Here is a 27,514-nt window from a genome sequence, read left to right on the forward strand (position 1 = left end):
CAGAGACAGAGCATGAGTGGGGAAGAGGCAGAGAAAGAGGGAGACACAGAATCTGAAGCAAGCTCCAGGATATGTGCTGTCAGCACAGAGCCCGGCGTGGCGCCCGAACCCACGAACCCTTGAGACCATGACCTGAGCCGAAGTCGGGCGCGTAACCAACTGAGCCACCCAGGCGCCCCTATTCTATGAATTTTTGATGGAGCCTTTAGGATTTTCTATATACAATATATCATCTGTGGATATTGACAGTTTTACTTCTTCCTTTCCAATTTGGATGCCTTTTATGTCTTTTTCTTGCCTAATTATTCAGGCTAGGACTTCCAATACTCTGATGAATAGTGATGAGAATGGGCATCTTTATCCTATTCCTGATCTTAGGAGGAAAGCTTTTAGCTTTTCACCATTGATGATGGTAGCTACAGGATTGTCATATATGGTCTCTATAATGTGGAAGCCTCTATACTCACTTTGTTGAGAGCTTTTATACAAATGGATGCTAAATTTTGTCAGATGCTTTCCCTGCATCTATTGAGATGATCCTGTGATTTTCACCTTTCTTTTTATTAAAGTGGTTTATCACATTGACTGATTTGCAGATGTGGAACCATCCTTGTATCCCTGAAATAAATTCCACTTGATCATGGTATATGATCCTTTTAATGTATTGTTGAATTTTATTTGCTAATGTTTTGTTGAGGGTTTTTGTATTTATGTTTGGTAGGAATATCAACCTATAATTTTCTTCTCTTGTTTGGTTTCAGTATCAGGGTAATGCTGGCCTCAGTAAAATGAGTTTGGAAGAGCTCCCTCCTCTTCTGTTTTTTGGAAGAGTTTGAGAAGGATTGTTGCTAATTCTTCTGTTAATCTTGGTGAAGCCATCTGGTACTGGACTTCTGTTTGTTGGTAGTCTATTCAGATTATAGAGCTCTTCATAATTTAGTCTTGGTAGATTGTACATTATAAGAATTTGTCCTCTTCCTCCAGGCTGCCTAATTTGTTGGCATAATATTATTTGTAGTAGTCTATGATCCTTTGTCTTTCTGTGATGTCAGTTGTAACAGCTTCTCTTTAGCATTTGTGATTTTATTTATTTGAGTACTCTCTCTTTTTTCCTTAATAAGACTAGCTAAAGGTTTGTCAGTTTTCTTTACTTTTCAAAGAACCAGCTTTTAGTTTCATTGATTTTTCTGTATAGTCTTTTCACTATTTTATTTATTTCTGCTCCAATCTTCATTATTTCTTTTTTTCTGCTAACTTGGGCTTTGTTTATTCTTCTTTTTCTACACCTTTTTTACAGCTTGAGGTATAAAGTTAGGTTGTTTATTTGAGACTTTTCTTCTTTCTTGAGGTAGGCATCTGGTCTAATGTAGTGTTTAAGGCTGATGTTTCCTTATCAATTTTCTGTCTGGATAATCTACCCATTAATGTAAGTGAGTATTAAAATCTCCTTCTGTGATTATCTTGCTGTCTATTTCTTCTTTAGGTCTGTTAATATTTGCTTTTTATATTTAGATGTTACTATGTTGGATGCATGTTTACCAAAGTCTATCCTTTTGTTGAATTGACCTCATGTAACTGCCATCTTTGTTTCTTATTACAGTCTTTATTATTTTTTGTATATATACGTATATATACGTATATATATTCTAAAATACGTATATATACGTGTGTATATATATATATATAGCTATATATATGTGTGTGTATGTATATATATATATATATATATATATATATATATAGCTATATAAAGTATAGCTACTTCACCTTTCTTTTGGTATGGAATATCTTTTTCCATCCCTTCACTTTTATTCTCTGCATGTCCTGACATCTAAAGGTAGTCTCTAGCAGGCAGCAGATATGATTGGTCCTGTTTTTTGGATTTCGCTTGTTTGTTATTCAGTCCCTCTACATCTTTCGATTGGAGAGTTTAGTTTACATGTGTCTGGTGGCCTGATTTTTATGGCTGCCTCCCAAGGGAAACCCCTTGACCACCTGATTCTGAAGGCCAGAGGAGGTTGTGTTCTTGGTGTTATGGAACTGTAATAATCTGTGTCACCCAGGAAGGAGCCTATGCCTCAGTCTGGCATCCCAATTTTTACAATTTGCTGCCAGGGAGCAACTGTATATTGCCTGACTCTGGCAACTTACCCTTGTGAGTCTAACAGGGTTGTAACCAATGGGGACAAAGTTCTAAAACAGCTACCACCCACAGGGTACATCTAGAGGCAGCAGACCCAGGGACTCTGTCTTTCTAAGAAGGCTTATTAGCTAATCATCATGACTACGCCCTGAGGAACAGGCTTCTAATTAAACATGCATCTAGGGGCTGACTATAATCATTTCCAGTCTCTGGTGCCCTAGTTTTTTGCAGTGCACCCAGGGAAGCCCCTTGATCACCCAGCTCTTGTGGATAGGGAACTTTCATTCCTGGGTCCCACAGGACTCTACCAGTCTGAGAGACAGTTCTTGGCAGGCTGCTACCCCGGGTACTACACAGACAGCAAACTGAGGCACACCCTCCAGTCTTTCTGTGAAGGAGACCTCTTGAGACCTTTTGGCTTACTTATCCTGGAGCTTGGCCTTCGGCATGTATCTAGTGGCCTATGGAGTTTATCCCAAGGAATGTAGGCTGTGGATGCCACCTTGATGCTTTCCCTCTCCCTTGCTTCAGCATGCTAGTATCTCTCAGAAAAAAAGCGTGTGCACTCGTCCCAGTCCCTGGTTTTTATAATTGCCACCCAGCGGATGCTGCCAGATAATCTGGCTCTCATGGATAGTGGGGCTTACACTGTTGGTTCCAAAGGACCATATAGATTTGCATACTTTAAAGAGCTGCTGCCTGAGAGTCTGTCATCTAATTAACCTGAATCTGGGTCCTCCTGTTAGGGATACTGGCAGGTCTAAGCCCATCTCAACCCCTGGGAGCTATTAAAATATAATAGGCTGCTTGGACAAGTGCTGAGGTTTGAGAGACTACAGAGAGCCAGGGCTCTTTGAGTGGAATGGCAAGATATCTCCTATAGGAGCCCACTCTTTCAAGCCTGGGAGAGGTGATTGTTTCATCTAATGCATAGAAACCAAGACAGAGAGGCAAGCAAAATGAAAAAAAAAAACAGAGGAATATGTTCCAAATGAAAGAAAAAGTTAAACCTCAGAAACAATGAAATATAGATAAGTTAATTTACCTGATAAAGAGTTAAAAATAATGGTTATAAAGATGCTCATTGAACTGGGAAGAAGAATGTGTGAACACAGTAAGAACTTCAACAAAGAGATGGGAAAAATGAAGAAAAACCAATTAGAAGTTATAGAGCTGAAGAAAAAAATAAGTGAAAAATTAGATTGGTTCAACAGATTAGATGAAGCAAAAGAAAAGTCAACTCAAAGAGAAAGTAATAGAACTAATAGAATCTGAACAGCAAAACATTAAAAAACAAAAACAAACAAAACAAAACAAAAACAGTGAACAGGGCACCTGGGTGGCTCAGTCAGTTAAGTGTGCGACTTTGGCTCAGGTCATAATCTCATGGTTTTTGAGTTCAAGCCCTGTGTTGCACTCTGTGCTGACAGCTCAGAGCCTGGAGCCTGCTTTGGATTCTGTCTCTCTCTCTCTCTCTCTCTCTCTCTCTCTCTCTCTCTCTCTCTCTCTGCCACTTCCCCACTTGTGCTGTCTCTATCTCTCATAAATAAGTAAAACTTAAAAAAAAATTAAAAGTGAAGATAGTTAAAAAAAAAGTGAAGATAGTTTGAGGTTCTTAGTGGACATCAAAACACACTAACATTTACATTATAGGTATTCCAGAAGGAGAAGAGAGAACGAAATCTTATTTGAAGAAGTAATGGCTGAAAACTTCCCTAACGTGGGGAAGGAAAAATATATCTAGATGTATTAATTTTGAGATGTCTGTGGAAATCTTCTAAGTCTTTGGAAAGCTGAATCAAGGAAGGAGAGTAAAGATGACAGACTGACAAGTTTCTTAATCCTTATGGCCTACTTAAGATCTATGTTTTTCAAGTGAAACCCCTGCAATTCTGAAAGCAAAATTATTTTTTTCCAAGACAACACGGAAAGCTAGTAGGTTGTAGAGGCAGAATTGGAACTTTGATCAGTTTGATGGCATTACCATGATCTTTCAATTATGACATACTCCCTTCAGAAAGGAGGGAGAAATAACCAAAGCAGCTTAAGGGCTAGAAATATAAGGGGATATGGGTTGAGAAGTTGTTCTCTTAGGTTAAGAGATATTGGTCTGCAAATAGAGAGGCCAGAGCTAGGAAAGGTGGACAGAAGTTGAAGATGAAGGGCACCTGGATGGCTCAGTCGGTTCAGCATCCAACTCTTGATTTCACCTTATGTATTGAACTCAACACTTCGTGGGATTGAGCCCTGCATGGAGCCCAACAGGGGTCAACAGAGAGCCTGCTTGGGATTCTCTCTCTCCTCTCTCTGCCTCTACCCTTCCCCCCCACTTTGTCTCTCTCAAAATAAATAAAGAAGTTGAAGATGCATAAAGAGAATAACTGATAGATGGCTTGGCTCTATATTTTCTTTTGGGATATGGTGATGATGATGGTAATGATCATTAACAGTAAAATCAATAATGGCAGCAGCAAGGTACAAAAATTTATGGTAAGTTTACTCCATTCCTGGTGCTATTCATAAATTATGTTCTTTAGTCATCACAACAATATAATATATAATGTGTACTTTATAATGTATGTACTATCATTATGCCAATTTTACAGATAAAAGAATGAAACTGAGAAAGCTTAAATGGTTCCTCAGATATCACAAAGCTAATAAGGGGTAAATAAGTCTTCACTGAAAGGCAAACAGACTTAATTTCAAAGCCTGAACTCTTAATCATGTATAAGTTGCAAATGTGGCTTATCTGATAGATATTAGCAGAATTACACTATATTTGGTTGTTTCTGTTTTTCTGCAGCTGAAGACGTTCTTGGCATATATGTTGGCATTTATTATTAGTGCCAATGGTTGCCTCCGTAACACTATGGAAATGCATGATGTATTTTAATAGGAAAGTGGTGTTTTTTTTTCCTTTGAAAAGGAAAGAGTTAAAAGTACAGACACAAAGTAGGGAAAGGAAAAGGAAAATATATGTATATGAGTATAATTGATTATTTATTTACAATGTGCAAATTGGAATTGTAAACATCACTTAGAAGTAGGACTTCTGAAAGTGGAGTAAGGACGTCCAAAAAGAACTGCTCCTCCAAAAAGCAAAGAGAACACTGGGAACAATTGTCAAAATCATCTGTTCCACTTCTCTGGAAAGTAATCGAAGGCTTGCACCAGTTCAGAGAGTGCTAATTGAAGAAAAACTCCAAAATTTTTATGAGAATAGTGAGCTTTTTGGTGATTTATCTTGCCCTGTTGCCCTCCAGTTTTTGTCAGCTCTGTGATAGCCTTGAAAATGAGCATCCAGACAACTGTGGTAGCTGTGAAAACCGGCAGCCTAGTAGCACTGGAAGGAGGCTAGTTATGTTGGGAGTTTTCAGGAAGGCCCGTCCTGGAGCACTATACTATCTAGCAGCTCCCTGGTAAAGCTCCGATGAGCTTGTCACTATTTAACCTGATTAGAGCTTGCTCAATGAGAAAAGCCCTAGATAGTTTTTGAAATAATCAGCAGCATTTTTTTTTTTTTGTAATATAGCAAGTGCTCGAGGTGGCAGTACTAGTTGGGAAAATAAGAACCTTACCAAAAAGCTTAAAAGGAAGTCCTGAAAATGAGATATTCTTACTCTGGGGCCTATATTCAGGTCCAGGAAAGACCTGAGAAGGCCCCAGTCACTCACCTCTGGCTAACCTTGAAGGCTCTGTGCAAGCAAGAAAGGAAGACCAACGGAGAGTTTAAAATAGAATTGTTGGAAGCATGCCCTACCACACACCCAAAGCTTCTGGCAAAGAGCAGAAGACATACCGGTGCAATATATTTAAGGCACTCTCTGTCTAATCATTGCCAGATCACTAAGCTAACTGAACAGAAATACAGAATATAGATTTTATGAAATCTGTTCAGACAAGTCAACAAACAGAACAGTGATCCCTATAGGAAGGGTCTTATTTTCAAGATTTCCACATTAAATTATTGAACAGATTCAGTTTTCAACAAAAAAATTTTTGAAACTTGTAAAGAAAAAGGAAAGTATGGCAAATACACAGGGGAAAAAAGCAGTCCATAGAATTGCCTTTGAGGAAGCCTTGATGTTGGGCTGATTAGACAAATCTTTTAAACCAGCTATTATACATATGCAATTAAAGGAACAGTTTTCTAAAGAATTAGAAGTATGAAGGTGATGTCTCACCAAAGGAAGACATCAATAAATATTATAGGAAAGAAATAAATAGCAAATCTTAAGTTGTAAATTGTAATAACTAAAATAAAAATTCATTAGAGGGGTTCAGCAGAAGATTTAGGTTGGCAGACGAAAGAATCAGCATACTTGAAGACAGGACAATTTCTATTCTCTCACTCTGAGGAACAGAATGAGGAGCAGAATGAAGAAAGGTTGGAGAGCCTCAGATACCTGTGAGACACCATCAAGTGAAGCAACATACAAATAATGGGAGTCTTAGGGGAGAGGGGAGGAGACAGAAATAGGAAGAAAAAAATTTTAAAGAAATAATGGCCTGAAAATTTTCCAAATTTGATGAAAATCAGTAGTATGCACATACAAAGAGCTTAATGCACTCCAAGTAAGATAAACTCAAACAGATCAAAACATCACTGTCAAAACATCAGTTAGAAGTATCTTCCTGGCTCCTAATTGTTTCTTCGGAACTATAATTTTGTCTGTTATGGGTATATTCATTCATATGGGTAATATGGATTCTTAAAGTTGTATTCTTATATGATTAGTGTAACAAACCAAAAATTGAATCACATATAAAGAATTGCAAAAATTACTTAATGCCTTGCAGTAAAATGAATAATAATGATTTTTAAATCTTTTTGTATATAGCTGACCTTTTTCTTCCTTGGAGTTTAGGTTAATTTTTGCATAACTTGGCATTTCGGGATTTAATATGAACAAAATGTACAACGTAGTTATAGGCAGTTTTTTATGTTTTATGTTAAATTACTCTAATGTGATTTAGTTTGCTTTGAGCAAACAATGTTAATATAATTTTTAGTGCTACACTAACAGGAGCTGTGTCTTCCTTTCATGTTATTTCTCTTTTTTTAAGTTGATTTATTTTAGACAGAGAGTGTTAGCAGGGGAGGAGGGAAGGGATAGAGAGAAAGGAAAGAGAGAGAGAGAGAGAATGAGAATCCCAAACAGGCTCTGTACTGTCAGCCCAGGGCCGGGACATGGGGCTCAAACTCACAAAACAGATGATGACCTGAGTTGAAACCAAGAGTTGGACACTTAACTAAGTCACCCATGTGCCTCTCATGTTGTTTCTTTATTTAAGTAGTTTGGAAAATAGCCATTTGAATAACCTAATAGGGAAGACATATTGAAACAATTTATAAATCGCTCTAAAATGAAATTTTTGGAGAAAAGAATGTGATAATTGAGGTCCCCGTATTAGAAATCATGTCATTTGCTGAAGTTAACCCTATATGTTTCCTAAAATTCATTAGGTTCAATGGAAAACAGTAAGTAAAAGAGGCATCTGGCATCCAACCACCCATTTCAGATAAGGTTAAGAACACTCAGGCCAATCATATTTCTTGTTTGGTGTACTAACGTGGCCTCTTGCTGCAGAGACTGATAAAGAATAATTGAAAAATTACAAGTCTACTGTCATTGATCTAACCGGCAAAGATGCAATCTTTTGTACTTTCTCTGTTGTTCATGCTTAACATCCTATTGAAGTCACTTGGGTTAAATCCTCAAAGTACTTTGGTTTCCCAGAGAAGCATTCTGGAAATGCATAAGCTATCTAAGTAGAAGTTGATGTTATCAACTAAGAGCATGCTCTGTAAAAGATGTTAATGCATAATTGGAAATTAAAATAGGCTTTTTCACTACTAATCTGTTTTTTATTTGCACTTACTATTATAAAATTTTCCATTAGTGTTTATGCTACATAATTTGATGACAAAGTATGCTTTATACAGTTTATTTATTTTAATGGAATTCTTATTGAAATATCAAAATTACTGCTTCATTTTTAAATCATTAGTTTATCAGACAGTAAAAAAATTATTACTGTGTAAATATTTTGGTGAGTCATTTGAAAATATTTAAATATTCAATTTTTTAAATGTTTACTTATCTTTAAGGGAGAGATCTCAAGTGGGGGAGGGGCAGAAAGAGAGGGTGACAGAGGATCTGAAGTGGGCTCCATGCTGACATCAGCAAGCTGGATGCAGGACTTGAACCCACAAACCCTGAGATCATGACCTGAGCTGAAGTTGGATGCTCAACTGACTGAGCCACCCAGGCACCTCTCAATATTCAGTTTTTGTAAACTTAACTGTGTTTTGTAATGGAGAGGTCAACATTTATATTTGAGTACCAAATATCTATTTAGTGAGTTATAGATTTTCATTGTTCCTTGAGAGTCAGTTCAACAGAAAGGCAAAAATTGCATAGTTGGTGGAAAAATCTTTTAAATGATATCTTGTAGACACTAAGTCTAAGACTTTATCTACTTACATATTTTGTTTGTAGCAAAATGCTTGTATTTCAAGTTCATATAACTTGAGAAGTTTACATTTTTGTGTAGCTCTTAATATAAAACACACCATAAATAAAGGTACTGAGACATCACATTATGATAAACTCAGACTCTAAGCTAAACCTATAAAGTAGGTAAATTCAAACTAAGAACTAGACTTGACTATCTGCCTTTTGAGAATTAAATTCTGGAAGAAGCTCATGCTGGTAACCATGCCACTGTGATTTATTGTTAATGTTAGAGTTGTTATTTTGTTTCTGCATTTACATTTTCTGTCCTGTTGCCATAGAGACTTCACTACTACTATTTAATTTTCTGATTTTTCTGCCACAATTGTTTTCACTGCCAAATATATAATCTATAGATGCAAATGTGAATTAAATAAATTCAGTAGTACATCTAATAGTAACTTCCTTAGCAGTTGTTTTCTCATTTTTTATTCCTAGGTTTTTTTCATGAAGTTTTAAAGTTTCAATTATCATTTTAGTTTGAGTAATCCCAAAATATATGGCTATATCTCTTTTTACCTAATGGGTATAAATATTTCAGAGATTCTGTATTCAATTGATTTCAATATTTATTAAGTTTCTGAACGAACTTGCTAATCCTTTGCTTCCTTCCTCACTTAGTGACATTCTCCATTCTTCTTTTTCTTAAACTACGTATTCCAGAAGCATCTTTGTTCTTTCCCTTCTTTCTTATTCTCAATGCTGTTATTCTGATTTAAGTCTTAATTTTCTGTCACAGAGTTTTATTAAAAAAAGATGCCAAACTCTAACCTTCCTTCTTACCTTTTCCTTCTCCAGTGCTTTGCCAATAGTATTATTAAAATTATATTTCTTCTCAAAACTTTCATGTAGTTATCTTAAATTTTTAGTCTTGTAACAAAAAAGAGTAGGTCTACACTGTTTTTCATGTTGGTCATTCAGTGTTTGAATATTATTGTCATGTTCGACTGATTAATCTTTTCTTCTTTAAATTCGGACTCCTTTGACCAAACAAATAAACCTATTTAATAAATATGAGGGAAACTACAATAAAACACTGAAATGTGAGAGATGTACATTTTTAGGCAATTTAAATTAATATTATGTATTAAGTTGAATAATATGAAGATGTTATATTTATAAAGTAATGTACATATCTAATATAATTTGAATAAAAAAGGCATTTTCTTTCTTTTGAAAACTTGACAAAATTATTCTGAAATCTGGAAAAATCAAAAAATTCATCTCAGTAAATGTGGGTGTCATGATATTAATCTACATTTAAGAAATTAGCAAAAGTAGAGTCTAAGAATTAAGCCCTGTTACCAGAGAAATCCCTTCACATTGTATTTTATCCTTTAGCATGTTTTCTCATTGAACAAATTAGGATCCCACCCAAAAAGTAGTATCATCAAAACATTTCTGTGTGTTTTTACAAGAGACTTCACCAAAGATTTTGTGAGATGTCTTATTGAAATCAAAATAGCCTGTTCCCTGTTGGGCATTCTCCTGATTTTCTGTTTTTAAATAATCTTTCAAAACACAGAAACAAACAACCAAAACAACAAAACTCTAAGGGCAGTTTTATAGAATTTACAGATGTTCATTTTGAAGAGATCTTAGAAATAGTCTGCCCTTCTTATTTTACAATGAATAAACTTATAAATATAAGTCTGAGTAATACAAGTAGCCAACAATTTACTAAGTATCTACTTTATATGGGAACTGCAAATAATTTACCTATGTATCTTATTTTCTTCTTCAACATGACTTTATTAAGACCTATTATTCCTATTATACCTAGATTATATCAATTTTTCAAGGTCACCATGTAGAATTTAATAACATTTTATTATATGTGGAACTCCATTATATTAACATTTGCATAATGACATTTGATAGGCATTTAATATTTTAAAGATGGTTTTCTATTTAATTGGTAATATCATATATGTATTTCACACCTGTATGTATTTTATCTGCTGTAGTTTTCATAAACTGAAATTTATATTTATTCACAAAAAATGAATATGAGTATTCCAAAATACTTGTTCTTAAAGGCACATATAGGCTAAATTCTTGAGGAGCATTATTTTCTTACTAAAGTATTTATCCTTTTGAAATTATTATTTGGCATACTTTTTGCTATTGACTTCAGAATTTTGGTATAATATGTGTGTGATTTTAAATATAATTTAAAAATAATATCTTCAATTGGTTTAAATATTTCAGTTAGATATTATATTATTGGTTATTGAAGTGCCAAAAAGGTATACAATGACTTCATATTTTTAAAAATAACATTAGGGAAGTATAAGAATGTCTCATCTCATTGGTAGCTAACACTGAAAAGCTGGAGGGGAATTTCATATTATTTATAAGCCGCTATAAGAAATTGTTGTGGGTACTATTTCTCCGTGCTTTTAAAGAAATCAATTTTGAAATGCCAAGTGGCTTATAAAAGAAACAGGGTTCTGCTATGCTTCTTGAACAAAATGACAGGTGTACATGGATGATATGTTTTAATCCAGTAGTTGTTATGCACCTCCATTTAGCAGATTTTTTGCCTCTCACAGGCTTTATATTCTTTATTCTAATATGTGAGAATATTTTATTAAATATGCTGGATTTTCGCTTGTGAAGCTTTTTGTTTAAACCAGTTTCTTTTATTACAGAAACACCTGCTACATTTCCAGACACTATAAAGGAAAAAGAAACACCAACCCCTGGTGAAGATATTCAGCTAGAAAGTTCTATTCCACATACAGATTCGGGAATCGGAGAGGAGCAAGTGGCTAGCATCCTGAATGGGGCAGAATTAGAGCCCGGCGCAGGCCCTGATGCCATGAGTGAGCTGTTATCCACTTTGTCATCAGAAGTGAAAAAATCACAGGAAAGCTTAACGGAGAACCCCAGTGAACTGTTGAAACCTGCACCATCCATATCTAGCATTAGTCAAACCAAAGGCATCAATGTCAAGGAAATACTGAAAAGTCTTGTGGCTGCCCCAGTCGAAATTGCAGAATGTGGCCCTGAACCTATCCCATATCCAGATCCAGCATTGAAGAGAGAAGCGCAAGCTATTCTTCCTATGCAGTTTCATTCCTTTGACAGGTGGGTACTTAACTGATTATTCACAGGATTCTAAATAAGGAAGGAATTCTAAATAAGGACTTTATTAATTGAAAACTATTAGGACGATCTTGAAAGCCTTATATTTAGTAATGTGAATTCTGACTGTAAAGAATATCAAAGCGATAGGCCAACCAGATTGATCTCATACATAGTAAGGCATTTAATAATACGTCTCTAAAAAGGAGTTTTAATATGATATGCAGGACAGCGCATTAAATTACAAATAGGGAGTGGTGCCTGGGTGGCTCACTGGGTTAAACATCCGACTTTGGCTCAGGTCATGGGTTCACGCCCCATGTCCAGCTCTATGCTGACAGCTAGGGTCCTGGAGCCTGCTTCTGATTGATTCTGTGTCTCCCTGTCTCTCTCTGCCCCTCCCCTGCTCACACTCTGTCTCTCTCAAAAATAAATAAATATTAAAAAAAATTTTTTTTAATTGCAAATAGGGAAATCCAGATTCTGATTCCATCATCAAGTGACTACACTGTATTGAGGAAGTGATTTTATCTTTTTGGACTTAATTGTTTCATAGATAAAAGGTGGAAGGGATACGCCATATCTCTCCAAGGTCTAATCTGGCTCTGAAATTCCTTTATTTCAATTCAATATACAGTATTGAATTGAATTCAATTCAATTCAAATTCAATATACAGTATTGAAAACTGTAATAATTATTGGAGATTAAATAGCTTCAAGTAATAAAATTCAAATTTGACTTTTAAATGCAAGTATATGGAAAAAATTTAAAATATTCATTATCACCTTCGTTATGTAATTTTCAGGATAAATGTAACATGGCCCATATATCTACATTCAATCATACAAGGGATTTTTAGTTGGGAACAACGAATTTTTTTTTCTGTTCCACTATATATGCCATTAAAATGATAGTTCACAAGCAGGATAAAACATTTTAGAACCAAAGAATTTGTTGATGTAATTTATCCTACTATTTAATAACTCATGCAGTATTAGAAAAATATTTTAGAATGGTCATAATTACTAAGAATAGTATTTAAATTTGATACTGGGACTGATGCATGTTTACATATCAGCATATAAACTAAAGAATGTGTTTACCATCTGAATTAAATTGTTTTTGATGTTAAAAACACTCCTCCCCCCCCAATCTATATATGTGTGTGAGATGATTGGTAAACAATTGTTTTTTGTTTTAGAAAAGATCAAGTTAGGAAATCAAATGTTTCTTAAACTGGAATGTCAGAAATAAATATATAGTCAAAATATAATACCTCTTATGTATCACTTTTTCCAAAATAGCCAAAGTGCTTTGTCCAAATTTGAGATAGTAATTTTTTGGTGTTTAGGGGGCAGAGGTGTGGCAGTAAAGCCATTTGCAGTTAAGACAAATTATCTTTCTCATATATAAATATAACGTAAACTTTACCTTTAAACATTTTAACCACTGTTGTATAGATATTTCTTGAAAATTTACTATGAAAATGTAAATAGCATTAGTCATCATGACACATATAAAGATGGGTAAAGACAGTGTTGTCTACATTGAAATTACAGAATAGTAAATGGAGATGAAATGTTTGCAAGAAAAATTGTCATACAAGATAAAGTGTGTTGAGTGTCAGAATTTTTAGTAAACTAAAAAAGGGGGGCTATAAAATATAGGAAATATTTTTTAATGGTTTATGTTAATATTATATTTAGATGTTCATTCATATAGTTCCTTGGATGTTCCTTATGCCATTTCATATTGATATCCTCTAGTTTGCCTATTTAGTTTATGTTCCCAGGTTATATAGTGTATGTGTGTTTATGAGTATATGTAAACGTATGCATGTAAGTATCTGTAATTGTATACATCTATAAAATTGTTATAACTTAATTTAGGGTTATAAAAATTTTGTGTTCCGCTTTTAAATTATATATTTAAATTTTCTTAAAATACAAAACAGTAAGTACAGAGAATTATTGTGATTTGCATAAGAGAATCCAATGAAATAAAAATTAATTTAAATATTTTTGTTTTAATTTGGATTATTGTTAGAACAGTTTTTTCATTAAAACTTAACCGAGCTATCACTTGAGTGCCAATATTCTCAGCTACTCAGAATTTATTACACTTTTGTGAGTATGGCTTTAAAAAAATAGAACTTTCCATTTGTTCTTGGTAGCATTTGTGCAAAGTGCAATGGGAGTGGAATCATTATTCTAAATTGCATAAGTAGAAATGAAATCGAGGCACACAAAGCATATTTCAATTCTTTTTAGGAAAAGGGTCTCTAGTGTAGTTAATATATGCAGTAGCTCAAGTACTATCAAATGTAAATGATGAGGTGATATTGATGAAAGGAGGGGATTGAGGTCTCAGGGGGCGCTGATGACGGATTGAACAGAAGCGGCCTTGCACTGCACGTAACTCAAGTCTGTCGTCTTCACTGCTCAAAGCCATAATGGGAGGTGGCAGTCTGAAATGAGTTGCCACGGCAAAGAGTATTATTTTTGAAATGCTTTCACACAAATCACTAGGCCCTGCATACAACTTAGTTTCATGCTTTAATGTCATCAGGAGGCACAAATTGGTGTGTCTAATTGTTTGCCACCTGCCAGCAAAATGAGCTGCCAGCCAGCCAGACGGGTTTGATTGTCTGTCAGCCATTCAATAGATTGAGAGTGACAACATCAAAAATTTTACTTCAAACTCTAGAGCTTTGAGCAGCTTTTCAGAGACATCATCCCCACAAGTGCTTCTGGACAACTGCATTTTTCAATTATATTTCCGATATATTGCTACCATTTGCCTTATCTGTCTTAAGGTACCTATAATTATATTATGAAGTATATAAACATATTTCTGAAGCACTAAAGTCTGAAATCCAAGTTATAACATGTCTTTTAACATCAGATTGAATTCCTTGAAAATAGGATCCAAGATGACAGGCCTTAGAAGCAAAGTCCTGAATACTACCAGTTTCAAACACAGAATTATCATGGGTCTCACCCTACCAATAATGTGTTTTTCATTTTTATCTTTAGTTGGAAAATAGCTATAGACTCAGTTGCTCGTTTCTTTGTAACTAGATCATACTTCCTAATAACACTGTAATCCCAGTGGAGATCACCTAGGATTTTACTTTTGTTAGCCAATAGTTTTTTGGTTTTATTGCAAACATGCTAACAATGTATTCCTTATACTCATTCTATACTGTAAATTTGAGAATAGCTTCCTAAAACTGATGTAATTTCAGTTATATTAACTTATGTTCCACATGGGGTGTTTCTCCCCACTTGGGATGTAGCATTTATGAATTTCAGTTGTGAATTTTATACTATTGTTTTCTTTAGGTAGATTACAACATCAAATTTTAGAAACATTTAGATTTACCTAACATAAAACATTTTCTGTCAGTATTATTTTACCAGATTGTATTATGAGATATTATATAAATATTCTTATCTATGTATCTGGAAAGTGCTGATTCTTTTTCTCTCATTTCTTCCAGTCATCATCTGTGCAGATTTACGTATATGTCGGATTATACACTTGAGTGGCCCTAGCAAATGTGTATCTATGAATTGTAAAGCACTAAAACTGCTAGAGATTCTCTAGTACTGTTTTATAGTGAAGAAATACTATGTATATGGAGGAAATACGATTATGAAATGACAACATTATCATGGTTTTATTTCTAACAGAAGCGCTTTAATAATCGTAGAACACACAAGTCAAGTTACAAAGTTCTCCAACAATAGTGTCTCTTTTGATAGATCTAAATATAGATCTGTAGTCATAAAACATTCTAGCTGAGCTATATTTCTTCCGCATTAGTGCCTGTGTAACTTTTAGGTTGGGGTAATGCTTTTCTCTAAAACCACCGATTAAGCTTTATCCTATCTTTTATGTTAAAATGTAATTTTGTATATCCACATGATTTTAATCTTTTGAGAACTTAGTATATATCTGTGATTTAGATCAGTCTTAATTCCCCAGGGATTTCTAAGATTATTTTTCCCCCTCTAAGTTGGACAAAAGACACACACACACACACATACACACACACACACACACACATACACACACACACACAAAGGCAGAGGACAATATGCTTCTCCATACGTTTTAACTGTTACTATGTTTTAGAAAATTGTTTTATGCCTAGGATATCACATAAAACTTACAATTGTATTACTTCTCTAACAAACATTGATCTTACATGTTTATATTTCATCCCTTTTGATTGTATAATCCCACTTATGTTTGAATTACTAGGTTGGATAAGTTTGGGCAAACGAGTCTGTATATTTTCTCCCTAAAACTTTCAATTTCCTTGCTTTCAAGTGTTTTATTCTCTGAAAAAGAAAATCTCTAAAATACAAATTAAAAAAAGCAAGATCGATAGCCTTCATATTATTAAACCTAAAGTACAAGGTGAGGCCAGCTATTTTCTCGCTAGCTTTTTAAAATTAACATTTTTAACATTAGTGCTAAAGATGACAGTTTAGGAAAGATAATAAAAAATATGCTTGCTATACATGATGGGATCTTCCTAAATTGGTTTAAATTTATAAGAAATTGTAATCACTGCTGAGGACTTCAATTTCTGTTCCTATAGTCTCCTAATTTTTGTGAAGTGTTTTGCTTGTATCACTTAAAAGATGAACAAGTAATTTTAAGCCAAATTGATTAAAAGTCTGCCAGCCTTTACATTTTGAAGATTCTGTGTTATCTAGCTACTGAAATTCCAGCTTTTATTATTCTCCAAGTGTCCTGGGTATGTTATTTTAAGGCCAAGTGCTAGAAGATGCAGTTTTGACCGAGCATGGTTATATCCTAATATCCCCAATGTTGTTGCTTTTGTCTCCCCTGGCATTTACACAGACAATTCAGTGAACTGAAAAAAGTATCTCTCTTTAAAGGGTAGGTTAATGGAATACTCAATTATCTCTTATACACATTTTTTCATTGGAATTCTAAATATTTTACACAATAGAGGCATATAAAGCATGAAAATATCATAGCAGTAACCTTGTGATTTCTGATGAGCTACAGTAAATTGTAATATTGCCCTAAAATCAGTAGTAAATTGTTTTTTTCCTAAGCTTCAGCTTTCTCTTTCAAGATAAATGTTTAACATTTATATCAGCCTTGTTAGGGAAGAGTGTTAATCTTAAAATTAGGGAAACTGGGTATTAATAATCAATCTGTTTGTAATTAGTTGTGTGATGTGACTTTTATTCTCTTTGGTTCTCTGGGACTCAGTTTCTCAGCATGTAAAATGATGCATTATTTCTTTGAAAAATCCCATAAATTTCCAAAATCCTATAATAAATGATGACCTTGTAATAGTCTCACAAAAAGTAGCAGGTACTTATTGTTGACTTTGGTTACAAACTTGAATCCTAGAAAAGATAGGACATGTCCATTCCCAAAGCTAATACCTCACTTTAGGCCCTCAGTATCTCTCAAGTGGATTCTTTCTCTTACCGCCTAACCGGCCTCACGATTTCCAGGTGCCCTTCCGCATTTTGAATGTATTTTCCACAATTATGCCAGACTCAGTTTCCTTAAATGAAAAACTGACTAAAAATTCTGAAATAATTTTTACTTATCACAAAATAAAAGGTGAACTTCTTAGTTTGGAATGTCCTCACATTTTACTAGTCATAAGATCTGTTTTTTAGTCTGCTTAGTCTACTATGTTTTTCCTATCTCTTTGCCTCACTAAAGTTTTACTATTGAATTTTTCTCCTCTTGGCTAATTCCCATTGATACTTTTAGCTTCAGCTCACTGTTCCATGATAATGCACATACTTTAGTTCCTGAAAGATCCTGTGCATAACTGATCAGAGCAACTAATGAAATATATTGCACAGTTGATTTGTTGTTTTCTTGTATTTCCTCCAAGTATCTCTAAGGCATGGGTTATGTCTTACTTTCTTTTTATCCTTCAAACTTGTCAGTGAAGTATTCCTTTAACCTGTCAGTTCTCAGTAAGTGTAAAAGAGAAGGGAAAGGGAGCAGAAGAAAGAAAGGGATCCTTGTAGGGTGCCACAAATGATTATAAAACCAATTTGCCTTGATGAGTCACTGTTGAAAATCCCTTATCTTCACTATGTAATTTTATACATAGGATACATTTTGAAGTATACTGATAAGGTAGTAACCTTTTTACAAAATTCACGGAACTGATTAATGGGTACCCCAAGATTCTGTCCTTGAACTATTTCTCCTATCCATTTGCACTCATTTCTTTGGTGATTTCATTCGCTTTCCTGGCATTAAATAGAATATGCGCTGATGATTCTGAAATTTATGTCTCACTCTAGTCCTCTCTCCTAAACTAGAGACTTAGCTCTCCAGCTGCTTATTCAGCATCACTATTTGGGTGATTAATAACTGCTCCAACCATATTTGTCCCTATCTTAGCTAATGGCAGCTCTTCCCTTCATGTTGCTTAAGGAAAAAACTCTTTACATCATCTTTGACTTTTCTCTCACACCCAATCCAGTCTGCTGCAAATCCTGTTTGCTCTGCTTTCTTAATATAGTCAAAATTTGCTTTTTCACCACTTTTATTTTGCCATTCTGATCCTAACTACCATCATTTCTTGCTTGATTATTATAGTAAACCCCTAAGTAAGTCTTCCTCCACTTGCCACTCCCTTTAAGTTTATTCTCAATACAGCAGCCGGGATGGTCCTGCTTAATCTAAGATCATATTTTCTCCTTGTTCATAAGCTTTCAAAGGCTTCTGATCCCACTCTGAGAAAACCCCGATGTCTTTACAATGGACTACAGGGACCCATGATCTGAGCCCCTTTTACTTCTCTAGTCTCATCTCTTAATAAGTCTCCACATCTTCTAGATTCATACTAGCCTTCTTCCTGCTCTCTTTGCCTGTGACACTTTTATTCTCTTCCCTGAATGTCTTCATAGTTTGCTCCTTCCCCCTTCAGTGTTTCCTGAAATGCTACTTTATTTAGTGAGTCCTTTCTTAGCCACTCTTCTAGTAATTCTCCTTATTTCTGTCTACGTTTTATTGTTTTCACAGCATATACTGTATACTATATTTCCCATATATTATATTTACTCCCATATACTATATTTACTCATTCATGTTATTGTATCTTCTCTCTCTCCCTATTGGAATGTAAGTTCCATGAAGGCAGAGATTTTGTCTCTTCTATATATCACTATATCTAAGAATTTAGAACCACCTCTCATGCATCATAGTGCTCAATACAATAAATATTTGTTTAATGAAAGAATGAATGAATCGTAGGTCACACCCCCAAATCTTTGCATTTGGGATAGGATGAATTCAAAGACAGAAAAATTTACACTTATATGTGTTATATATCACTCAATGTATTACAAAACATAGTTAACCCCTCAATGGAATATTTTGTTGAAGTGAGTTAGACTGAATAATTTCTTGGCTTGTGCTATTTTGATGATAACCTTTACAATCTTGGAATATGTGTGAGTTTTATGTAGTACAAAAAAATCATCTACTTTATAGTTTGCAGTCTTAAGGTATGGAACAGAAATGTGAAATTGTGTGGAAAAACATGGAAAGAATTTTCTTAAGATAGAAAAATGCAGTTGGTAAAGTGTGTGTAGTACAGAGGATTGTAAGTATGCATCTGTGTGAATAGCAGATCTAGAAGGAAAGTGGAATATGTTAATAGTTTAGATTAATAGCTCTTGACTCTTTGTGGCTATATTTTTGGAATACAGGTAAGAATTATATGTTCACCCTATAAAAAGGGTACACACTTCAAATTTTGTGTCTATTTAGGGTATGTATTCGGGTACCCATTAGATTCAAAATGGGTAACCCCAGTGGTTACATAGACTACTAGGGAAGCCTTTTAATGTAGGTAGAACTGGTTAACATGTTGAGTAATAATGTGATAGAAAATTTTGTAAGAGCTGAAAATGTCAGTTTTCACATATAAGTAATTGCAAATATATAATATTCCAAAAAATGAATGTGTTATGAACACATTGATAAGTGTACAGTTTCAAATTATTTGTCAAAATAGACTGTTAGGACAGAGAATGGTTTGAGGGATTAAGGAATGGGTAGTGTCGATGAAGAAATTATATTAAGGGTAAGAATGTACAGTACTCTGATTCTAGTAAACAATCCGGCCATTATAATCAATGGAGAAATAGTGGACTGCTTAAAGTTGTAGGCTGAGAAAGAGGAATTAGTCAAATCCAGCGTCCCACCTCTCTCAACACAGCCCTGGTGACATCATCATCCTAGTCATGAACACATCAGTAGTTGGAAATGGAAGCTCATAAATTTTCCTAGAGATTCTTCCTCCTGTTGGCCTTAATTTGATATGGAGATATATAGGTGTTTCCTCTTTTATCCTTTGCATATACACATAGGATATATATGAAATATGTATGTGTGTGTGTGTGTATAAAACATTCCTTCAGATTTTTAAAAATTGGTGTAATTTTTTTATACCTTTTCACTATTATTTTCTAGTTTCTCAGCCTTCCCTCACATGACTTATTTTCTAGATCTGCTGTCATCCTAACTATTCTCTTATGGACATGATGCTGTTTATCATTATTCTTGAAATATGATACCTAAAACAGCACCTAGGGTTTTGTTTATGAGGTCTGACAATCACAAAGCATATGCTTCTTTCATATTGCCTACTGTTGCTGATGCAGACCCAGACTGCATCAGCACTTTGGGGAGCCATAGCAATACTAACGATAGCTAAAATGTATTGATCACTTATGATATTTCAGGCAAAGTGCTAAATATTTTATATGTATTATATTCTTTTATCTTTTTTAACAATATTATGAAGTACAAACAATCATGAGTCTCATTTTAAAGGTGAGGAGAATGGAGCATAGAGAGATTTACTTGCCTAATACCACACGGCTAGTGATTGTCGGAGGTAGAATTCTAACTCAGGTCTGTAGGTCATTAAAAAATGGGTTTTTAGTAACTCACTGTGCTACTATATTTATATGTTGCACTAGCAGACTTTACTGTGAATGAATGGAGGCTTTTATAGTTTTCAGTTTTTTGTAGTTTGGCATTAATGTTGTTTGCATTTTTTTACAAGCCATCACTACAGGTTGTTGAGATTAAATTTTTTTCCTTTATTCATATAACTAATTTTTCTCAATATATTTTGAATAGTCTCAGCACTTGACAAGATGCCTATTAGTAGTCTGTTGTAGAGTTTTTGCCCAAAGTTGGTAATGACCTATTAAGTGAGAATTTTTGGTAACAGCTTTCCTATGATCTACAGATCTGTCTCACAACACTATAAACCAGCCTGTGTTTCTTATTTTATCCCCAGGGATTTTAATGAGTTGTAGAAAAAATGTATTATAGTTACTAATGACTTTTTTCAAATCAAGAATTGATTTGGATAGCCAGTGAAATAGTGCATCTCAACATTAGTTTAGGAGTTTAGAGAAGAGTTTTGATGATAAACCCAAAATACTAGTTTGTTTTTTTTTTTCTATTCATAGATGAGTATAACTTGATACCTTACATGATGTAGGCAGAGAATTATTTCACTTTACCCAATGGTAATAATTACTAACATCTATAAGACATCTTATACTTGAAAAACCCTTTTAAATATATTCTAATTTAATTTCCCCAGTTATAGGTAAATGGCATTCATCTTGCCATTTTTGCAATAAGAAACTGAAATTTAAAATCACACAACTTGAGAGTGATTTAGATCTCAAGACTTAGTCTTCTCCTTCCACATCCTGTATTCTTTCCATAATGTTAAACTGCTTCTCAGTGTTATAAATGAAGGCATTAGATGAGGAATGGCCAGTGAAGGAGGTGAAAACATAAAGTGTGCCTTTGGTAATTAAATACGATATAATTGAGAGTTCAAGGTAGAGTCTAATGAATTAGACTCCACCCATAAAAAGAAAAGAAGAAAAAATACAGAAAGAGATAATGAAATTTTTGACACAGTAAAATTATTTAAGATTATAATACTTTCGTCACAAAAATGTTTTAAGTACTCCTAAAATTGATAGTAATAATTCTTATAAATTTAGATTTTTGACATTGAAGAAATCCTTAAAGACATCAACATAAGTGTTTCTATGAAAAAAAAAGTTATTAAGGAAATTTAAGCCATAGACTTACTAGAGAATGAGCCATTGATATAATTTCTTTTAAGTAGAGATTTTTAATGGGAAAATTAAAAAAAAATAAATGTATATAGGTACATTAAAAAGAACTGGTTTAGATTGAAGAATTTTGTACTGTCAATCACTAGCTATCAAAGCATTACATTTGAGCTGACAACATCTTATACATCCACTTTCTAGATGAAAAGTTCAATGATGGTTGAGTAACCCTGGTAAGTATTTTTTCTATGAAACCTCAGTGGTATAAACTTTGAGAAGAATGAAGTTTCACTACTTGGAAATATTTATTTTGCTAGATAGTTTATCTTTTTAAATGACTGTTATTTATTATTTAAGGTTAACACAATGTCAAGTTCAGAAATTTTTTTGTGAAATTCATCTAAATAAGCTAAAAAAAATGGGAAACTCCTGTGTTCAAATGTCAAGGCCTAAAAGATCTTTAACTGAGTGTCTTATGTATCATCTTAGTTCCTTTTCATTATAACAACTGTGAAAAACTAAGTTTTTTTCAGAAAAATAAAGTATAATTTTACTATGCCGTTAGATGTTACTCAGTATTCCTTGGTTCATTTTTAGGTTTACTATGAAGAAGCTTCAGAATTTGGCTTTCAGAATGTTTTTTTATGTTTTTATGACAACTTTACACATGGAAAATATAGTACAGATAAGAAGGATATTTTATGCATATTTTCCAAAAAAAACCCCTGCGTATGCAAAATATTCTAACTTGAGCACACATTTTTCCAGTTTTTCCAGATTCATGTTTATAGCCAATGCCATCTTAAGAAAGGTTTGCAAACTCCAGATTCTACATAAATATTTGCCAAATGAATTAAAGTCAACACACTTCACAGTATATCCTAATGTTCATAACCTTTTCACCATTGAAATTGGGCTCAGAAGTTAAAGAAAAAGAAAGAAAAGACAATTGAATGGTGACTATATATATAATCTGCCACAGCAAGTTTGGATTTCATCTTAAGCGTTGTGTTTGTTATTTTCCATCACTTCTTTCTTTGCAGGAGTGTCGTGGTGCCTGTTAAGAAACCACCTCCCGGTAGTTTGGCTGTAACCACTGTGGGAGCCACTGCTGCTGGAAGTGGGCTGACGACAGGCAGTACCTCCAATATATTTGCTGCTACTGGAGCTACACCAAAAAGTATGATTAATACAACAGGTATTGTCCTTATATATTTTTGTGATACCTCATCTTTTTCTTTCTGTTTTCTAGATCTTCATTAAAAATTAAAATACCCTGATCATTTAAGATAATCATAGTCTTTAAGAAGGTTCTACTTTTTGTTACTACCTTTCAGAATTTGTACTTCTAAGACATATTTTTCAGTGGTCATTTTAGAGGGCACTGTTGGTTTTTGTTTTGAGTCTTCTCAAAACACAGTGCTATTTACTTTCAAAGTTAAATCAGATTGGTCAAAGGTATTTGGGGAGCAAAACCAAAAGATGATTTGAATACTGAAGTTTGATATGTAAAAATTAGTAAATGTATCAAGAAGATCACTAAATATGTTAATAACAGAAAATAAATTTAGTGACGTTTACTGGTTGAATCCTAATGTATGTTTTTTGCTAAATTCTCTAAGGAAAGGCAGAGCTCCCCGAAGAAATTTGACGATATGCAAGAGCCTCAACTTGATGGGGAAAAAAATGCATGTGAATAAGAATCATTATTTGACATTGAGTTAATTTATATTCTTAGAATACAGTTGTATCCAATTCATTGTCCAACATTTTCCTAATGATTCTAGGAACAGAAAATTCCAAATCACTACAAATTTTAAAAGCCTGCCTAAAATAACCTTTTTTTTTTGTAAATTTCCATAAATGTTCCTGTTGATTATTAGCTAAATAAATCCTTACCCAAATCTTTGTGATTCCATTTTAGGTATTTATACAACGCAAGATGATCCCTGACTTTTCTTCCCTGACTATAGTAGCCTTCTCTTCTCCAAACTGTATAGCTTTGAACTTTTCCATCTATTATCATTACTTAGATTCTTCCCATTTTTATTAATTTCATAGCTCTTCTATGTGCTTTCTGTATCTATCTTGTTTATCATACCACCTGAGTCTGACATATCATGAACAGCACATTTATGGGGTTGTAGTAAGTAGAATGTACTCTATCAAGCATATTTATATTAGCAAATAAACATTATTAGTGGCATTGTATTAAAGAACTTAACATCTTTGATTTATCTATATTATAAGTAAATATATATATAAAGTATAAAGTTTTTCTATACATTTTATAATCTTATTCTTTATACTCATTCTGCTTTCTAGAAATATGAAGAAACATATTTTTCTTTTACCAAAATATACATCAAAAAAAGGGTTGAAATTTTTTAAATATGCCAGTGTAGTAGAAAGAAGTCTACATTTGGTGTCTATTGAATAGGTCCTTATTTTTAAGAGATAGGTTAAAGGAAAATTAAATTAGTTATTTTTAATCTTTGTGTGAAACAAGTTATGGTATTTTATTATAATGTCTATTTTGTGAATTAATAGATGTTGGAAATGATGGCAGAAAAAGTTTAGTGATAGCATAAAGTGTATAATATTACAACGGAAAATAAAATGTAAGTAATTAAACATTCTCCTCGGAAATATATATAGACAGACAACGCACACACATCCACATTTTGTATGCCAGCACCTGAACTGGGCCCACTGTACAGTTTAGATTTTGGCAAATAGATGCTATACAAAGGTTGTAGCAGAAATCCCAGGAAGCAATTCAGCTTTATGGGATTAGTGTGAGATAAGATAATATTTAGGAACACTAGATGTCCCTCAACTCCACAGCTCTTTAATGTACTTACATGGTGTATTATAGAAAAGTCTGTTCCAAAGTGGCATCTTCATATCATTGAGGAGAACCCATTATTTTAAAATCAGGTACAATTATGTTCATTGTAGCCCTTCTGAAAGCAGTCATTGTATCAAAGTATCAAAGCATTTGATGCTGCAGTGCCACAAATTTATGCTCAATTTATTGTAAACTGTATCTTAGTAAACACTAAAAATTTATAATATAGAAATAAAAACCTAAATTTTTCGCATCTGAATTTGAATTGTTTTATCAGCCTCATTTTATCTAAAATTATTTTCATTTGTTGGTGTCTTTTATTTATACCCCATTTGTAATATGTAGTTCTGTTAGATTAGTATAGGTAAATAAACTGGATTTTAATGCAACAGCTATTGTTTATACTTATCAAAAGTTATTAGTGTACTAATGGCCAAATGGTTTTTTATTTATTGAATTCTGTTTTGACATTCAGATGAGTAACTCTTCAAAATCAGATAGTAATGATATAATGAAAATGGTTTTGTTAAATAAATTTATGTTTAAGGCTAAAAATTATTATTTTGGGAACAGGTGCCGTGGATTCAGGGTCCTCCTCCTCTTCCTCCTCTTCTAGTTTTGTAAATGGTGCTACCAGCAAAAACCTTCCAGCTGTACAAACTGTCGCTCCAATGCCAGAAGATTCGGCCGAAAACATGAGGTACACATAACTATTTGTTTATACTCATCTTACAACTCCACCCCTAAACATAGTGAAACAACACACAGTGAATACAAGGGTAGAGTTAAGAATTCTTGAAAATGGTTAGTTATGAATGTTGTGACTACGTTTCATAACTGTATTGTGTTGTTATTTTCGGCTAGTTACACATTGTATCAACACTACTTACTACATTTCAGAGCCTAAATAGGGATCCTGAGTGACTTTCAGACATTGACTTTGCTGAATTTATAATCCATTGTCGTATAACATGCTACTATTTTCAGTAATGTAAAAACATGCACAAATGGTGACATGATAAAGTTGTGCATCTTTGCCGTGGCAATGAGAAGTTTAAAATACAGACTTTCAAAATAACTCTGCAAAGTTACATGTAATATAAAATATATGTAATTGGAACTTGAATAAACATTTTCCAATTACATGTACAGTATTATATATTACATATATATTGTTCATTTCATAAACAAATGAACAAACATTGCCTTTTTATCATGATTAATAGATAAAAATTATTTATAGTAGCATGTCACAAAAACTCCTAGAAGAGACTAGTCTACACTCTTAGAGTTAAATTGCACACACACAGGTATGTGTGTGTATTGACATTTCAAATTCAAGTATGACACAAATACAGAGTGTACAAGCTCAGTGAAACAATGAAGACACTCAGGTTACCATCACCCAAGTGAAGAAGTGTAATGTTCCGGGTACCCCAGAAGCCCCACCTTGTGCTCATTTCCAGTCACAAATCTTGCTCCTCTTCAGATTCATAACCCTGACTTTTAATACCAGGTTAGCTTTGTCTTTCATGAGTTTTATGAAAATGGAATTGTAACACATATATTCTCTTGTCTGTAGAGTCTTTTGTTCTGCATCATATTTGTGAGATTCATCCATGTTGCATGTGGCAATAGTCTGTTTATTTTTATTCCATCTTTATTCCCTTGTGGGTGGATACTATAATTTATTAATCAATTTTACTGGTGATGGGCATTGGGATTTTCTAGGTTTAGGCTACGACAAATAATGCTGCTTTATACACAATAATGCTGCTTGTACATTACTCTTCGGTGTACCACACATTTGCATGCACATCTGCTGGGTAAATAATGTGGAGTAGAGTGGAGTAGTATCGGTTTTATCAGATAATGCCAGATGGTTTTCCAAAGTGGATATGAAAGTTGACTACCTCAGCAGCATATGAGCATTCCTGTTTCTTCCTATCTTTAACGATACTTAGTACTGTCACTCTTACATTTTAACCATTTTGGTGGAAGTATCTCCCTGTATTTATAGTTTGCATTTTCCTGTGATTCATGGGGTTAAGCAACTTCTTACGTATTTATTGGTCTTTTGGTTTTACTGGTTTGTGGTTTGCTGGTTTACTGGTTTGTGGCCTATTGAAATCTCTTACCCATTTTTAAAAATTGAGTTGTTTTTCTTCTTGTTATTAATTTGTAAGGCCCTATCCCTTTGAAGATTATATGTCATTCGTATATATATCTTCTTTCTGTGACTTTTCTATTCATTTATACGAGCTGTTTTGCTCCACAGAAGCTGTAATTTTACTAAAAATCTGTCAGCAAGTGCTTTTTCTGTTGTAGATGAAATCTTTGCCTACATTTCCCCCACCTTATCTTTTGGCTGCTTTATTATTTTTCATATTTACATGTATAGTCCATCCAGAATTGAGTTCTGTGTATTTAATAAGGTGGGAGTGATATGGATGTCAGGATGACCCAGCATCATTTATTGGAAAACCTCCTCTTTCTTACCATTGCTCTTCTGTTTCATCAAAAAACAAGTGCCCCTTTATGCTGGGTTTCAGTTTGCCACTCAGTTCTTTGTGTATTCTTGTGCCATTCTGTCATAGTTAGCTTTAGGTTTAATAAAGATCTTTATCTGGTTGAGTAAGATCTTCCCATCTTGTCCTTTTCTTTTTCAAGGAAGTCTGAGGTATTCTTGATACTTAGAGTTTCTATTTAAATTTTAGAATCGGTTTGTCAGTATCCGTATTTTAAAAAACTTGCTGGAGTTTT

At 33.7% G+C, this 27,514-nt stretch overlaps 1 protein-coding gene across 7 annotated transcripts in view; it reads left to right on the forward strand.

Annotated features, from left to right (window-relative positions):
• Nucleotides 1-27,514, forward strand: part of NBEA (neurobeachin) — a 691,423-nt gene that overhangs the window by 244,250 nt on the left and 419,659 nt on the right. For 6 of the 7 annotated variants that reach the window (XM_047078787.1, XM_047078803.1, XM_047078796.1 and 3 more), the window contains 3 exons: nucleotides 11,319-11,757; nucleotides 22,944-23,098; nucleotides 25,325-25,451. In XM_047078787.1, coding sequence (XP_046934743.1) covers nucleotides 11,319-11,757; nucleotides 22,944-23,098; nucleotides 25,325-25,451 — 721 coding nt within the window. The remainder of the gene's footprint in view (nucleotides 1-11,318; nucleotides 11,758-22,943; nucleotides 23,099-25,324; nucleotides 25,452-27,514) is intronic. The other variant, XM_047078809.1, reaches the window with a different exon arrangement.

The sequence above is a fragment of the Lynx rufus genome, unplaced genomic scaffold, assembly GCF_022079265.1.
Source record: "Lynx rufus isolate CCGP_SWC_20201006 ecotype Redwood Valley unplaced genomic scaffold, mLynRuf1.p SCAF_1, whole genome shotgun sequence".
In the NCBI taxonomy this organism is placed as follows: Eukaryota; Metazoa; Chordata; class Mammalia; order Carnivora; family Felidae; genus Lynx; species Lynx rufus.